Source organism: Propithecus coquereli, unplaced genomic scaffold (genome assembly GCF_000956105.1).
Source record: "Propithecus coquereli isolate 6110/MARCELLA unplaced genomic scaffold, Pcoq_1.0 Scaffold421, whole genome shotgun sequence".
NCBI classification, from domain to species: Eukaryota; Metazoa; Chordata; class Mammalia; order Primates; family Indriidae; genus Propithecus; species Propithecus coquereli.
In genome coordinates, this window is record NW_012149964.1 from 1894065 (window position 1) to 1909439 (window position 15375).

Sequence of the window (15375 nt, forward strand, 5' to 3'; positions counted from 1 at the left end):
CCATTCTAGTGGCATCCTCCTCTTTCTTTAGTTCTTGGCAAGGTCACTGTTAATGAGTATCACCAGTAGAGTATGGGGTGTGGGTACATGAGGCTCTCTTTAACTTATGGAGACATTGCCATTAGACATACATTCATCTTGAATTTAAGCTGCCTTTAGCAGCATGTTTACTTGTAAACACTAATATGTGCTTCCAACCTGAGCATGAACTTTCTAGTAAGAGAATATTTGATCTATAAACATTAACTGTCAAGAATACCTACATGTGTTATTGTGCTTTTATAGTCTACTGGCTCTGCAGACTTCCTTGTTGCTATATTATTTGTAGGGTTCTTGATACCAAATCCACTGCAAACTATATGGCTAGGACCTTATGTAAAAATAGCTGGACCACCCCAAACACCTGCTGCATATAACTGGATGCACTGCAACCAATTCAGTTATGAAGTGATCTGGGCCAATTAATATTTGAATATAATACTTTGATTACGCTTTGGTCTGTTTCATTGACCACATGTAGGTATAACCTATGTTGTCACTTACAAAGTCATTTCAGGAATAAAGGATTTAAATTAATTATTGGAAAAATTCTAACTTTTACCTGAAATGTCTGATTGGAGTAGAAGTGAGACTTTCTAAAATTAAGTTATTAGGACCATACAGTTTTCTACCTCACTTAGCTATCTTGAATATAGTCAGTCACAGGCCTGTTATATATATAAAGATTTTGAGGACACCCTTTGTAGATTTTATCTATAACTATGATCTTTTCCCTACATCCAGACAAGCAGTGTTTGAATCCAGGCTACATCAAGATCTTAGAGAGTTTTCTTCTGGATCACTACTAGATATAAGGCCTTGGAGAAGTCATTTGATTGTTCTGAATCCCAGTTTTCTTGTCTGTTACTTGAAGGAGTTGGGCTGCTTGATTTCTAAGCGGGTCACTGGCTTTGACATTCTTGTATCTGTGAATAGGGGTGAAAAATCTTAAATTGAATGTTAGACTGAGGATCAAGCAAAGAGATTGTCATTGAAAATGTTGAGTTAATTTTAAATATAGACAATAAAAACCTTGTACTGAGTAAGGACGAAAGACTTTTGCATGATTTGTTTCAACTTTTCTCATTTAGCTAACACCAGAAAATGAGGGCAACAACAATGATGAAGATGAGATAAACTCTGAAAGGTAATTGCAGACTGACATCTGTATAACTGCATTTGATTATTCCTAGGGGAAAATATGAAACAAAAAGGAATAATTGTAACTTCCAGCAGGGCCCCTCTAGAATCTTACTCTGAACAATTCATAACAACTTCCGTAAACAATCCTAATGCAGAACCAGAAAATTCTTAAGTAAAACGACTTGGCTTGATTTTATTTTTACTTTTGAAATTTCCATGCATCATCTTCCTACGGTGAATATAAATGTGTTAATGTTATACCCCTTCCGCTTAAAGCATGAAAGAGTTGTCATCCCAAAAAATTCAGTGCCATGAACATTTTTCCTCATTTTCAATCTTAAGATTTAAAACTCTTCTGCTCTTTAATAATAATATATACTAGACATGCTAAATAAATTCCGGTGTTCCAAATGATCTTAGTTCCAAAGTTGTTTGTCAGGAATTCTCACTGATTTACAGAAATAACATTGATTAGTGATTAGCTATTAATAAATACATTGTTAAGCTATAGGGTATGGGTTATATTATCTGATGTGGCATTATTAGGTTAATTTATAGCTACTTGTGGCAATAGCAAGCAGTTTCAAGAGATGAATACATAGGTCAAAGTGGAGAGTAGGACATGATTGCCATCCCATTTTAACATCTCTCAGGACCTGATAATTTAAAAGGACTCACATTCCTCAGGTAAAAGTTTTTTTCTTTTCTCGCCTATATACCTGCTGTGTATATGAGAGATGCTCAAGGAAATCTCCAAGAGTAAATCACAAGAGTAGATCTCAAAGAGTTGTGTTACACTTCAGGCTTAAATATCATCCTCCCTGAAACAAAGAAAGAAAAGTGTGGGGAAAGGCCAGTTATAGGAGATGGTAGGGGGTGAGGGTAAGTAGAGTAAACTTGAGCAAAGTTTGTTGCTGATCCTTCTGTTCCTGGTGTGTGAGGGAGACAACCTTATCAGTGGAGATTTCCTTTAAAGACGTAAATTTCTCTTACAACAATGTAACGTCTACTCTGTTTTCAAAGCTTCTGTTGTGTCTGCTGTTTGTCAAAATAATTAGCTCAGAAAAATCGTCTGGAAAAGAGGCATATTTTGAGTATACTCTGGGGTATTCTGGGGCAGCATGTCCTGAACCTTATGAGTAATATCTGTAGCATCTGTGTGTCCTTTCAGATCCACAACCAGGAAAGGGAAAAATGCCATTACACTCCCTTTGAAATGGGCCTCACCAAAGGCACCTGTGAAAGGATTGAGAGAGCTGTGAACTTAGAAGCAGATTAATAATAATAGCTGGCATTTACTGAGTGCCTATGTTATGTGCTAGGCACTATGCTAAGTAAGCACTTTTACATTTGTGATTTAATTTAGTCCCAGCAGTCCTGTGCAGTAGGTATTGTCAACAGAAAAGAAGCCAAACTCTGTAACATAATTTAAAAAGGTTTATTCTGGATCAAATTTGAGGACCACAGCCCGCAGTGACACCCAAGAAGCCTTGAGCAAGTGGATTCACTGTGGCTGGGTAACAGTTTGGTTTTATACATTTCAGGGAGATGGGGATTACAGATAAATTCATAAATCAATATATGGAAGGCATACATTGGCTTGGCCGGAAAAAATGGGCCATCTCAAAGGGGGGACAGATTTTTACAGGTTATGGGTGGGTTTAAAGACTCTTTGACTTATAATTGGTTAAAGACATGCAGCTTTGCCTAAGGCTTGGAATGTCTTAAGATAAGGAAGTCTGTTAATCAGAGACAAGCCACTGGACATACATTTGTTATGTAAATTGAGGACCTGCAGGTTTGTCTTGCATAGCCTTAGGCCTTCAATGAGTTACAAAAGGATATCTACAGGAAGGGAGGGGGCATGATGAGGCATGTCTGACCTTCTTCTTCATGGCCTATAATTGAGTTTTAGGACATACTCTTGGCCAAGAGGGGATCCATTCCAGTCAGCTGGTTGGGAGGAAGCCTTAAGATTTTATTTTAGTTCACAGTATTAACATTTCCATATTACAGATGAATAAACTAAACCTCAGTAAGGTACATTATGATAACTTCCCTGAAATCGTACAACCAATAAGTGGTAGAAGCTATATTTAAATTTGGTTTGTATGGCTATAAAACCTGTGGGCTTTCTATGCTCCCATATTGTCTCTCTGCAAATACAAGTAAAGAAGTTAAATTCTCTAAAATCCTAGGATATTAATAGATTTCTATTGCTGCTTAAACAAATTACCACAAACAGCAGCTTAAAACAGCACCCATTTATTGTCTCACAGATCAGATTTACAGGCATGCTTGGGTGGCTCTCCACCTAGGGTCTCATAGAGCTGAAATTAAGGTACTGGCCAAGCTGCCCTCTTATCTGGAGGCTCTTTGGAAGAATCTCCTTCCAAGCTCATTCTGGTTATTGGCAAATTTCAGTTCCTTGTGTCAGATTTTAGTCTGAAATGTCAGTTCTTGGCAGACTCATGTCCGAAGAATGACCAGACATGCCAAAGTTAGGCAAGCATGAAAATGAGATTTATTGAGGAGAGAAAGATAGGATTATAGAGCAAGAGCAACATATAGGTTTACAGAGCGTGATATATATGCCACAGATGACAACCAGACCCATTGTTGCAGCAAAGGAAGAGCAAATGGAAGGGCACAAAAAAGGGACTGCTTATGGTCTGCGTCTTGTTTTATAGTCCCTGCATTGGGACCTCCCTCGTGGTTCAGACATCACCATGGAACCACTTTGATTGGACAGTTGAGAGTTGCATGACCTGAGCCTCACTGTGCATGTAGATCTCCCATGAGCCTCTCTGAAAGCCCATTTGGTGGGCGGAGTGAATCACAGCAGCACCCACTTTCGTCCCTAGGAGACCTGGAGTCACTTGCTATCTACCTAACACTTGGGGTTGTGAGAATGAGGTTTTCGTTTCTTTGCTGGCTATCAGCCAGGGGCCACCCTGCTTCTAGAGGCAGCCTGAATTCCCTCTCATGTGGCCCCTTCATCCTCAAACCAACAACAGCATGTCATGTCCTTCTCACTCTTTGAATCATTCTGACTTCCTCTTTTGCCCCTTTTGCTTTTATCATATGGTTAGATTAGGCCAACTCAGATGTATGTCGTTAGAGAAAATAAAGAAAAGGAAAGAGAAATTACAAATAAAAATTAATTGGGAAACATTTATTTAATTACTCAGAGCACTCTCCCCCTTTTTCCCAAAACAAACACAGTTTTGGTACAGTTGGATCATAGAAGGAGCAATATTTATAACTAGACCAAAAAAAAAACAGTGAAAAAATACCTGACTTATTTAAAACCACTGACTATAACAACTCAACTGACTATACAACCACTGACTATAACAACATCCAGATAACCACACAGCATTTGGGCTTTTGTTGTACTCTACCTCTGATAGAGTGTAACTACATGTGGTAAACATATTCCCTTGAAATATTTATCCGCTCATTAAAAAAAAATTTTCTGTACTGTTTATTTACATGAAGATCTGTTATAATGAGATGAAGCAAGAACCAGACCTACTAGCAACCAGACAGGAGGCCCTGTATTTTCATTTTCATTCTGCCATGTTGCATACCTCTGTAATGGGGCAGAATGAACATTTTTGATAGGTGGGCTCCTTTTCATATTAATTCCTATATATCCATGTGCTCCAACTACTTTTTTAGTAACAACTTCATTGAGATATAATTTTCATATCATAAAGTTCACCAAGTTAAAGTATACAATTCAATGGCTTTTAGTATATTAACAGTTGTATAACCATCACCATAATCTAATTTTAGAACATTTTCACTGTCTCCAAAAGAAACTCCATACCCATTAGGAATCACTCCCCATTCTCTCCCTTCCCTCCCCTATCCCCGGCCCAAGGCAACCATGAATCCATTTTCTCTCTATATGGAGGCTATGTCTGCTTTTGTCCCAAAATGCTTATAGGCATAACCATACTCTAAAAATAGAAAAACTGCTTTGGCATTTAAAGAGTAGAAAAACTCATGTTAGGATTTTGAAGTAATAATATTAAAAAGTCTAGATTAATGCATGCATTTGATCCTCCTGAATGCTGTACAAATGCTCCCTGATTCAGAACTTGAAATCTTACTAGTAAAAGGAAGCTTGAGGATTCTTGAAAATATACCATCTTCATTTTACAACTGGTGAAAATGAGACTTAAAGAGGTTAAGTTCAATGATCCAAAATTGCTCATCTAATTAGTGGCTGTCAAATACGTTTTTATTAAATACTATGTTTAATTGACAGATCCATAAGACGTGAGTTTAAAGATTTACTCCTGAAAAGAAAATATGCTGCAATCGACAATTCTCCGAATAAGCCCAAAGGAGTATGCTTGGAATTCGAGTATCAGGCACTGGGTAATCAGGTAAATTTAATAGAATTGCACAATAAACTTCTTCATGTGATGTTAAAGAATTCATGTCTATCTTAGGTATCTTTTATGTATTGGAAAAAATGTGGTTAAGCAGAACCTATCTGGAACCGTTAATACATAAGAAATCTCTTCCCTATGCTAAACCTTGGTGAGAGACACGAAGGTCAAGAAAATAAACCAATCTCAATTACTTATTTTTAAATGAACTTCAAGTTGAACATGGATTTAGTCCAGTCTATTGCAGCTGTCCCTCAGTATCTGTGGGGGATTGATTCCAGGGCCCCACTGGATACTAAAACCCATGGATGCTCAAGTTTCTGATATAAATGGCGTAGTATTTACATATAACCTATGCACATCCTCCCATATATTTTAAATCATCTCTAGATTACTTATAATATCAAATACAATGTAAATGCTATGTATATGGTTGTTATACTATATTATTTCAGGAATAATGACAAGAAAAAAGTCTGTACATGTTCAGTACAGATGCAACCATTCATTTTTTTTTTAACATTTTTGGTTTGCTGTTGGTTTAGTCCATGGATGCAGAACCCATGGATAGAGAAGGCCAACTGTATATGTTTACATCTGTGGTGGCCTTAAGGCTCAACATAATTCTCACTTATCAAGGAGACATCTATGTCTACCAGACCGCATACTAAAGCAAGAAAGTATACTAATGTATTTTTAATGATTTTCACAGCAAGAGTTGTAACCAGAAGAATTTTCTGTCATCCTTCAGTTAGCAACAGGGTAAATTAATCAGAGTACACTATTCCATCCATGTTTTGATTAATTGTGTTCTGCATAAAAGTATATGACCCATAAGTGGAAAATAGGCGATATATGGTAATAAATATAGACTACTTGTGCTTCAATGTAGTACTAATCTGGTTTCTGATGTAGGTTTTGAAGTGATGTTGGAAAGGGTGTTTCTGGAAGGTGGAGAAAGAAACTTAGGCTCAGTGGCAGTCTATATAAGGATGAAACTGGAAATTTAAGTTTTGGGTGATCTTTAAGGTATTCCAGTTGGCTGTAGACTAATAACATCAATTGGAAGTCACCTGGTCCTAGGGTTGTCTTCACAAGGCAGATCACCAACTCCCTAAGCATAGTCAAAACATTTGATCTACAATGCATAGAGGTAAGTCTGACCCTCATTCCACTGTGGAACCTTACCTACTTACTCTTTCTTCCCTGCTCTTCCATTATGCCCTTCAATGCCACTATTTATCCTATAAGAACCAAGAGGTGGCCTCAATGGCATACCAGAGATGGCAAACCAATTCATGTATCTAAGGTCACAGGGCAGTTTCTTCAAACTCAGAGGCTCCCACTTGTTACTCAGAATCTTCTCTAACTATCCCTGTCTATTTTTAGTAACCAAATTTCATGAGTATTTCGTAAGATTGCTAACCCCGCAAAGTTACAGCTTTTCTTTCTTTTCTTCACAGACTGCAGTATCACTTGATGAGAGATTCTCTAAGCTGAAAGTTAAAAGATCAGCATTCAACATCTGAAGACCAAAAGGTCTGTTTCTATTAAAGGTCTGCTGTTAACAGGGAGATTGTAGTGAATTATATTCAAAAACATTTAGAAAAGCATTTCAAAGCATTTATTCTTTCAGTATTGAACTTTTTACTCTTCTTGTGAAAGTATTTTTTCCTTATGTAAGTTTTAATATAAGTAATCTGCCAAAACTAAATGTTTACATGGAAGAAAAAAATGTTTGGCTTTGTTTGCATAAAAGAACAGGAAGGTGAGCAAGAAAGAAGATTTTGAATGATAGATTTTAGAAAAACAGCCATATTTACAGAATTATATGTTTTTACAACATTAGAGAATTTGTTTCTTTGTTTTAATTTGTTCCTTGAGCTCTAGAACATACCTTTGAGTCTTAAGAAAGCTCTATTTCATCAATCTAGCAAAGCAATTAATGAATACCTTTTCTGAAATATTCTGTGCCTCAAAGATCAGTTAGTAAGACTGAATATTGCTATTTGACTACTAAAATGCTAAATTTGTATCCTAGCTTTTATAGTTTTTCTAGGAATTTGTGCTTTTACTTTTGATATAAACTTATAAGACTTTTACACTCTTCTGTCATTTTTTGTGAACACGTTAAATAAATGAAATTTAAATATAAATGTGACTCTTTTCCTGTCCATTGATACATGGTGTCCCAAGTGATAGTGATCTTGATATGGGCAGATTATCAAAGTGCAGTTTGGACCTCAACTACTGTGTCCAGCTAAAATTATTGTTAGGGTATACTGAAAATGGTAAGTTTATAACTATGTGGTACTTCCATGTAAGGCTGGTGATTTTTAGCCTAATTTAACAAATTCTGTCCTCACATTTAATAGTTAATTGTGCAAGGAAAATGTAATACAATATAGAGATATAGGAAAATTGGAGTCTAGTCTGGTTCACTTGTACCATTGCTTTCTGAACCAAATTAACAGACAGTAAAGACTTTCATAATAATATATGAGTGGATTAATAAAATGTGGTATATGTATACCATGGAATATTACTCAACTACATAAAACGATGGTGAACTAGCATCTCTTATACTATCCTGGATAGAGATTGAGCCCTTCCTTCGAAGTGAGAGGTATCATAAGGATGGAAAAACATGTACCACATGTACTCGCCATCAAATTGGTACTAACTGATCAACACTAAGGTGCTAACATGGTAGTAATACTCACTGGGTGCCGGCTGGGGGGCGGGCGATGGGGGGATAAACCCACAACTGATGGAGGCGGAGTGGAGCCCTCTGTGTGGGGGAAGGGCACACTTGTAGCCCTGGCTTGGGCAAGGCAAACGCATTACATGTAACCAAAATGTTTGTACCCCCATAATATCCCGAATTAAAAAAAAACATTGTGTTGAGAAGCAAAATGATCATCAGTTTGACTTAAGGTCTGTAGACTTTGCTGTAGCTTTGCTATAGAGAAATACAATATGCCTGAAGCTTCTTAATGTAGTTTGTATCAAGTGATTTGAAGAGAGAATTTTCTTCTGGTCATAAAACAATACATGTTAGTTGTAGAAATTTTATAAAATACAAAATACCCAAAATTATCACATACACACATACAATTGTAATATCTATGTCCATATTTATTTTCCTGTCACTACGATTTCTTCCACAGTAAAGCTTTTTACCGTATTTATCTAATTCCCCATTGATGGACAGTTAGGCTGTTTCCAGTTTGAGTTTTTGTAAATTATGCTTGTGATGAGGTTCCACGCACCTATTTCTTTGCAGTACGTCTCCGATTCATTCCATATGATAATTTTCCAGAAGTAGAGTTGCTAGATCAAATAGTACATATTTAGAATGTTACATGTATAGGTAAATTGCTGTACAGAAAGGTTGTACCATATGACATCCCCACTACCAGAATATGAAAAGGCTTGTTTTCTCATACCCTCATCACCAGATAATACAGGATACATATACTGTTTTCAATGTCTTATTTGCCGATGGGTAATAACAGGTAATGAGAGACATGATAAGGCAATGAACCTAGCAATATTTCGCAAGCTTCAAATGGCCTTTTTTCTATGTTAAACAGCAGCCATATATTAATAACTCACAATTCTCTCCCTCTCTATCTTGAATAACTTTACAAGTACAGGAGCACAAACGATCAGTTTGGACAATGCCCAGAGATAAGCATTCTAGCCATTTGGCAGTATGTGAACAAAGAAACAGGCAAACTGAGTTTTCTATTTTTGCCTCACCAATCCTAGCCTCCACCAATCATAGCATTAATTTTCCAAGTGTGGTCTTCAGACCAGCACTATCAGCATCACTTAGGAGCTTGCAAAGTCTCAGACCTCACCCAAGGTCCATTGAACCAGAAACTCTGATGTGGGCCCCAGCAATCTATGTTTAACAAACCCTCTAGAGAATTCTTGTACATACTAAAGTTTGAGATTACACAGTATACTACTCCTTAGTGGTAACCAAAATTCCTACCCAAGATCAGGTGAAATTATAGTGCCTACTCCCTGTCTACCTCTCTCCATCTGTCTCAATATTTCTGTTTTGTCCCCAGTGCCTAACAAAGTGCCTGGTATATAGAAGGTGTCCGATAAATATTTGTTGAATGGAAGAGCATTGCCAAAATGCAATAAACAAAGATTGGAAAAAATGCACCAACACATGTTAGAATTTGGGAGCAATAGGAAATTTGTGTTTTCCCACATTAACTTTAATATATTTTACAAATTTTGAATTTACTTACTGTAATGCTGGTGGTGGGCACCCCTCCCCTCCCTAAAGAAAAAGAAGCCCATGAGTCCCACCCTAAACTTTAACAAAGAACTCTCCACTTTGCTCGCCAAAAGTTCGCGCCAAAGACAAACCCCCATCCCCCAACTCCAAACCCTTTATAAGCCCGCTCAACACTTCCGGGTGCTGGACTTCCCCAGCCTCCTCTCTCGGGACCAGTGAACCTCGTCCGGAAGCACTTTCTTTCCCCCTCCCTCAATAAAGTCTCGTTGCTTGTCCTTTACACTCTGCTTGTCTTTCTTTCTCTGCCGCTGCCCATCCAAAAACCTTACATTTGGTGCGGAAACCCGGGAAGGGCAAGTGGCGCCGCCAGGACCGTGGTCTCCGGGCGGTGCTCCCCCTTCCGCAGACCCTCCGGACAAGGATCTTCGGCCACGCCTCAAGTCCCTGATTCTCTCTCGGCCTGGGTGAGTCACCCTGTGTTATCTCAACCCGAATCCCCCACCGAGAGTCTCTGTTCCCTCCACCGGATCCTGTTCCGGTCCATTAAACCGTGGGCCCACGTCAGAGGCTCCCCCCGTTACGGGGCTTGAGGTTACTCAGGGACGCCTGATATCCTCTCTCCCCCTTTCCATTCCGGCGCACTAGTCTCGGTGAGACGTCCTCCAGACTTCTGTGGCCTCCGTAGTCAGGAAACTGTTCCTGTCTGTTTGCCCCATTTGGGTTTGGGGTCTGGCTGCTGAAGACTGAAGAGGCCCTGACTTGGCAACCCCGATCACCCTCGCCGAGCCCAGGGTGAAATTCAAGGTAGCGGGTGAGACAGTGTCCTTTCTGGTGGACACAGGGGCTACCTACTCGGTCCTGCCTTCTTTTTCAGGCCCTACTTATCCTTCCCAGGTGTCGGTCATGGATATTGACGGCAATCCCTCTCAGCCCCCACCACTGGTCCCCTAACCTGCCTAATAGATGGCCGCCCCATCACCCATTCCTTCCTTATCATGCCCTCCTGTCCCACTCCACTATTGGGAAGGGACTTATTAACCAAACTGGGCACCACCCTCCACTTTTCCTCTGGAACTTCCACCCTTCTTCTATCTCTCTTTCCAGATTCCTCAGTTTCGTCCACAGACTCCCCCCCCCTTACCAAGCCCTACATACCCTCTTCCGCCTAAACTCGTAGACCCTCAGGTTTGGGACACCTCCACCCCAGTGGTGGCCACACACCACACCCCCGTCCTCATTCGACTCAAAGACCCTTCATCTTTCCCTTACCGCCCACAGTTCCCTATTTCACCAACCCACCGCAGAGGTCTAAAACCCATTATAGAACGTCTCCTGCGTGAAAAACTCTTAATTCCGACCAACTCCCCCTATAACACACCCATACTCCCGGTAAAAAAGCCAAATGGCTCCTACAGGCTAGTCCAGGACCTCAGACTCATTAACGAGACAGTTGTTCCCATATGCCCTGTAGTGCCTAATCCCTACACTTTACTTTCTCATATTCCGCCCTCCACTATCCACTTTTCTGTCCTGGACCTCAAAGATGCCTTCTTTACTATCCCCTTAGACGCAGCCAGCTACAACCTCTTTGCCTTTACGTGAAAAGATCCTGACACAAACACATCCAGGTAATGCACTTGGACTGTCCTGCCCCAGGGGTTTCGGGACAGCCCCCATCTATTTGGACAGGCTCTGGCCCAGGACCTACTTCAATGTCCCTTACAACCTAGCACCGTCCTTCAATACATTGATGACCTACTGCTCTGTAGTCCCTCTCTACAACACTCCAAGACTCACACTGCCTCTCTCCTCAACTTTCTTGCCTCTAAGGGCTATCGGGTGTCCCCCTCCAAAGTTCAGCAGTCTATGCCCACTGTCACTTACCTTGGACTTCGCCTCACCCCCACTTCCTGTCATCTCACTGTGGATCGCCAGCAGGCTCTTCGCAACCTCCAGCCACCCACCACTGCTGAACAAATTCTGTCCTTCCTTGGGTTCGTTGGTTTCTTCCGACACTGGATCCCCAACTTTTCTCTCCTTGCTAACCCCCTCTATGAGGCAGCACGTGATGCATCCGCGGGCCCTCTATTAAACCCTCAGGCTGTCTGCCAAGCCTTTCTGAAACTTTGTGATGCTCTCCTACAAGCACTCCCTCTAACACTCCCTCATCCTGAAAAACCTTTTTACCTTTACACGGATGAACACCAAGGCCTGGCCCTCGGTGTCCTCACCCAACCTTTGGGCTCCTAAAACCCACCCACCTTTACTCCGGTAGCTTATTTATCCAAACAACTGGACACCACGGTCCGTGGCTGGCTGCCCGTCTCCAGGCACTGGTCGCGGCAGCTACTCTGGCTAGGGAGGCACTAAAACTTTCCCTGGGACAGGATCTACATGTCTTTTCTACCCATCCCCTCCAAGGCCTCCTAACTCACCATTCCTTGGCACTCCTCACTCCTAGATTACAGGAATTCCATCTCCTATTTGTGAAAAATCCCACCATTACCTTAACACAGTCTCCAACCTTAAATCCTGATACTCTACTTCCCATCCCATCCTTAACCCTGTCCTCTCACTCTTGCTCTGAGTTAGTCGAAGCGGCCACCACCTCCAGGCCCGGCCTAGTGGACCGACCCCTCTCCGGGGCAGACTCAACATTGTTTGTTGATGGCAGCAAGGCCGACCCCTCCCCAGGACAGATTTAACATTGTTTGTTAATGGCAGCTCTTCTGTGAGAGATAACGGCAGGCGCCAGGCAGCCTATGCCTTTGTCTCACTGATTGCTTTTACCCGAGCCTTACATCTAGCCAAAGGTAAAACTGCCAATATCTACACTGACTCTAAATATGCTTTTATGATAGCTCACTGCCACACTGCCATATGGAGAGAACGAGGTTTTCTCTCCACCAAGGGCTCCCCTGTTGCCAATGCCACTCTCATTTCCCGTCTCCTCGAGGCCCTTCAGCTGCCCAACCAATTGCCTATCATACACTGCAAGGGACACCAGATGGATGGGTCCGCTGTCACTAAGGGGAACAACCATGCTGATGCTGTCACCCGCAGCCTAACATCCCCAAAACACCCTAGTCCGGCTCCTCTTCTTTTCCTTTCCATTCCTTCTCTCCAGCCTCACTACACTCCAGAAGAACGCAACAGACTTCTCGCTGAGGGGGGCTCAATCACCACTGAAGGGTGGGTCATACTACAGGGCAAATTGGCCCTCCCTAAGACACAAGCCCTAGAACTCATTGGCCTCTCTTCCACTTTCTACAGCCTCTATTTTCACACCCTTCACTAAACTCCCTTATCGAAACTGTCTGCTCAGTCTGTGACATTTGTGCTCCTGTCAATCCTCAGGGGGGCCTCAAACCCCCCGTGCCTACCCATCAAATGCACGGACACCTCCCCGGGCAAGACTGGCAGGTTGATTTCACTCATATGCTGGCTCACAAATGCTTCAAATATCTTTTAAGACTGGTAGATACCTTCACGGGTTGGGTTGAAGCTTTCCCCACTGCCAATGAAACTGCTCGAATTGTAGCCTCCACTCTCATCACAGAGATTATTCCTCACTTTGACCTTCCTTTCTCCATTCACTCTGACAATGGCCCTGCTTTCATTTCTAAAGTTGTTCATGTCTGTGAGGTGCTCGATATAGAGTAGAAACTTCATGTTCCCTACAGGCCCCAGTCCTCATGAAAGGTTGAAAGGGCTAACAGGTTAATAGAAGACCACCTCACCAAACTCATTATCGAGACCTGCCAATCATGGTTTGACCTCTTGCCCCTGGCTGTTACCCGGATCAGGACAGCTCCTCGAAATCCTACTTATCTGAGCCCTTTTGAGCTCATGTATGGCCGGCCTTTTCTCATTAACCATCATCTTCCAGCCCAGCCCCCACCTTTGGCCTCGTATCTCCCATATCTCTCTCTCCAAAGGGAACTTCTCCGTGCCCACGCAAACAGATACCTGCCTGAGCCGGAGACCAACTCTGATATCTCTCACAGGGGTATACAGCACGGTGACTCGGTACTTCTTAGAACTCTTCACCCTAAGCTCCTTGAGCCCCAGCAGACGGGGCCCCATACAGTTGTTTTAACAACACCTATGGCTGTAAAACTTCTAAACGACCCTACCGGTTCTTGGCATCATATCTCACACATCAAAAGGTCCCCACCTCAAGATGCTTCCCCGAGCTACTCCTGCCACCAGGTAGGTCCCACTAAACTCCGTCTTACGCAGACTTCTATATCTTCTGGCCCTTCTAACAGCTGCTCCTGATTCAATTTATGTCTCAAGATTTAAGATACTCAAGTCTCTCCCCTCAGGACTCACCCGCTGCGTCAAAACATCCACCCCGGGTCCTTGTTTCCCTGTCATAATAGTCCCTTAATTAACTCTATACGATTTTACAGATCGCCTACAAAGTGCTCACTGGCTCAGTTCCTCCAGTGCTGCCTACAGGAACTATCTCGAGTGGCAGTAAACCAACTACCTCTTCATCCATACTCCCCCCAACCAGTGACCCCTCCACCAGCTGACTCTGGCTCATAGCCCCTAACTACATCCCATCACAGTAGGAAGTAGTCAGAAAGAGCAGCACCCATCATATCATAACCAAAAGGCCAGAATGTAAGGCTGGTGGCGGGCACCCCTCCCCTCCCTAAAGAAAAAGAAGCCATGAGTCCCACCCTAAACTGTAACAAAGAACTCTCCATTTTGCGCGCCAAAAGTTTGCGTGGAAGAGAAACCCGCATCCCCCAACTCCAAACCCTTTATAAGCCCGCTCGACACTTCCGGGTGCACGACTTCCCTGGCCACCTCTCTCGGAACCAGTGAACCTCGTCCGGGAGCACTTTCTTTCGTCCTCCCCCAATAAAGCCTCATTGCTTGTCCTTTACACTCTACTCGTCTTTCTTTCTCTGCCGCCACCCATCCAAAAACCTTACACTTACATTAGAAAAAAACACATTTGTGGGTAAAATAATAAGCCATTAGAGTATTTAAGTTGCTTTTTGATTTGTACATCTTACACCTTTAGTGGAGATTTGTTTGTTTTTTGCTGTGAGCAACTTGGCAGAAAGATTTCCTTACTCCAGCTGAGTGCTGAGTGACAACCAGCAGGTGGCAGCATTCAACCTCCAAAAACAGCCTTCCACCAACCTCTCACAAACCGCATTAAAAGAAAGAGAAAAACCTTATGATTAAACAACTTATAGTGTGTTTGTATACTTCAGAAAATGGAAATTTGTTTGAAGCTGGAAAACATTTTATCCTTACAGCATAGTTTCCCAATTTAATTCAGATAGATGATCTTCAGGCTATTTAAATAACGAATCCTGAAAGTCCACTAGTAAAGAGGAATGATGGCGTAATTTTGCATTTCTCAGAACCACACTTGGCAGCTGTGGTAGTGAAAATCGGCCTTCTGTGGAAATGTTTTGGCAGCTGTTTGCAAAGGGTGACTTTAAGACCTCTGAACAATTCCTCTCCTATCCCCACAGCTCTAAATAATGCTCCCCAAAA

At 41.7% G+C, this 15375-nt stretch overlaps 1 protein-coding gene across 1 annotated transcript in view; it reads left to right on the forward strand.

The window, feature by feature from the left end:
• The window catches only part of LUZP4 (leucine zipper protein 4), a 36972-nt gene extending 22582 nt beyond the window's left edge, over nt 1-14390 (forward strand). The window contains 3 exon segments of the mRNA XM_012653513.1: nt 1131-1186; nt 5462-5582; nt 14265-14390. Coding sequence (XP_012508967.1) covers nt 1131-1186; nt 5462-5582; nt 14265-14390 — 303 coding nt within the window.
• Nucleotides 14391-15375: the final 985 nt, after the last annotated feature.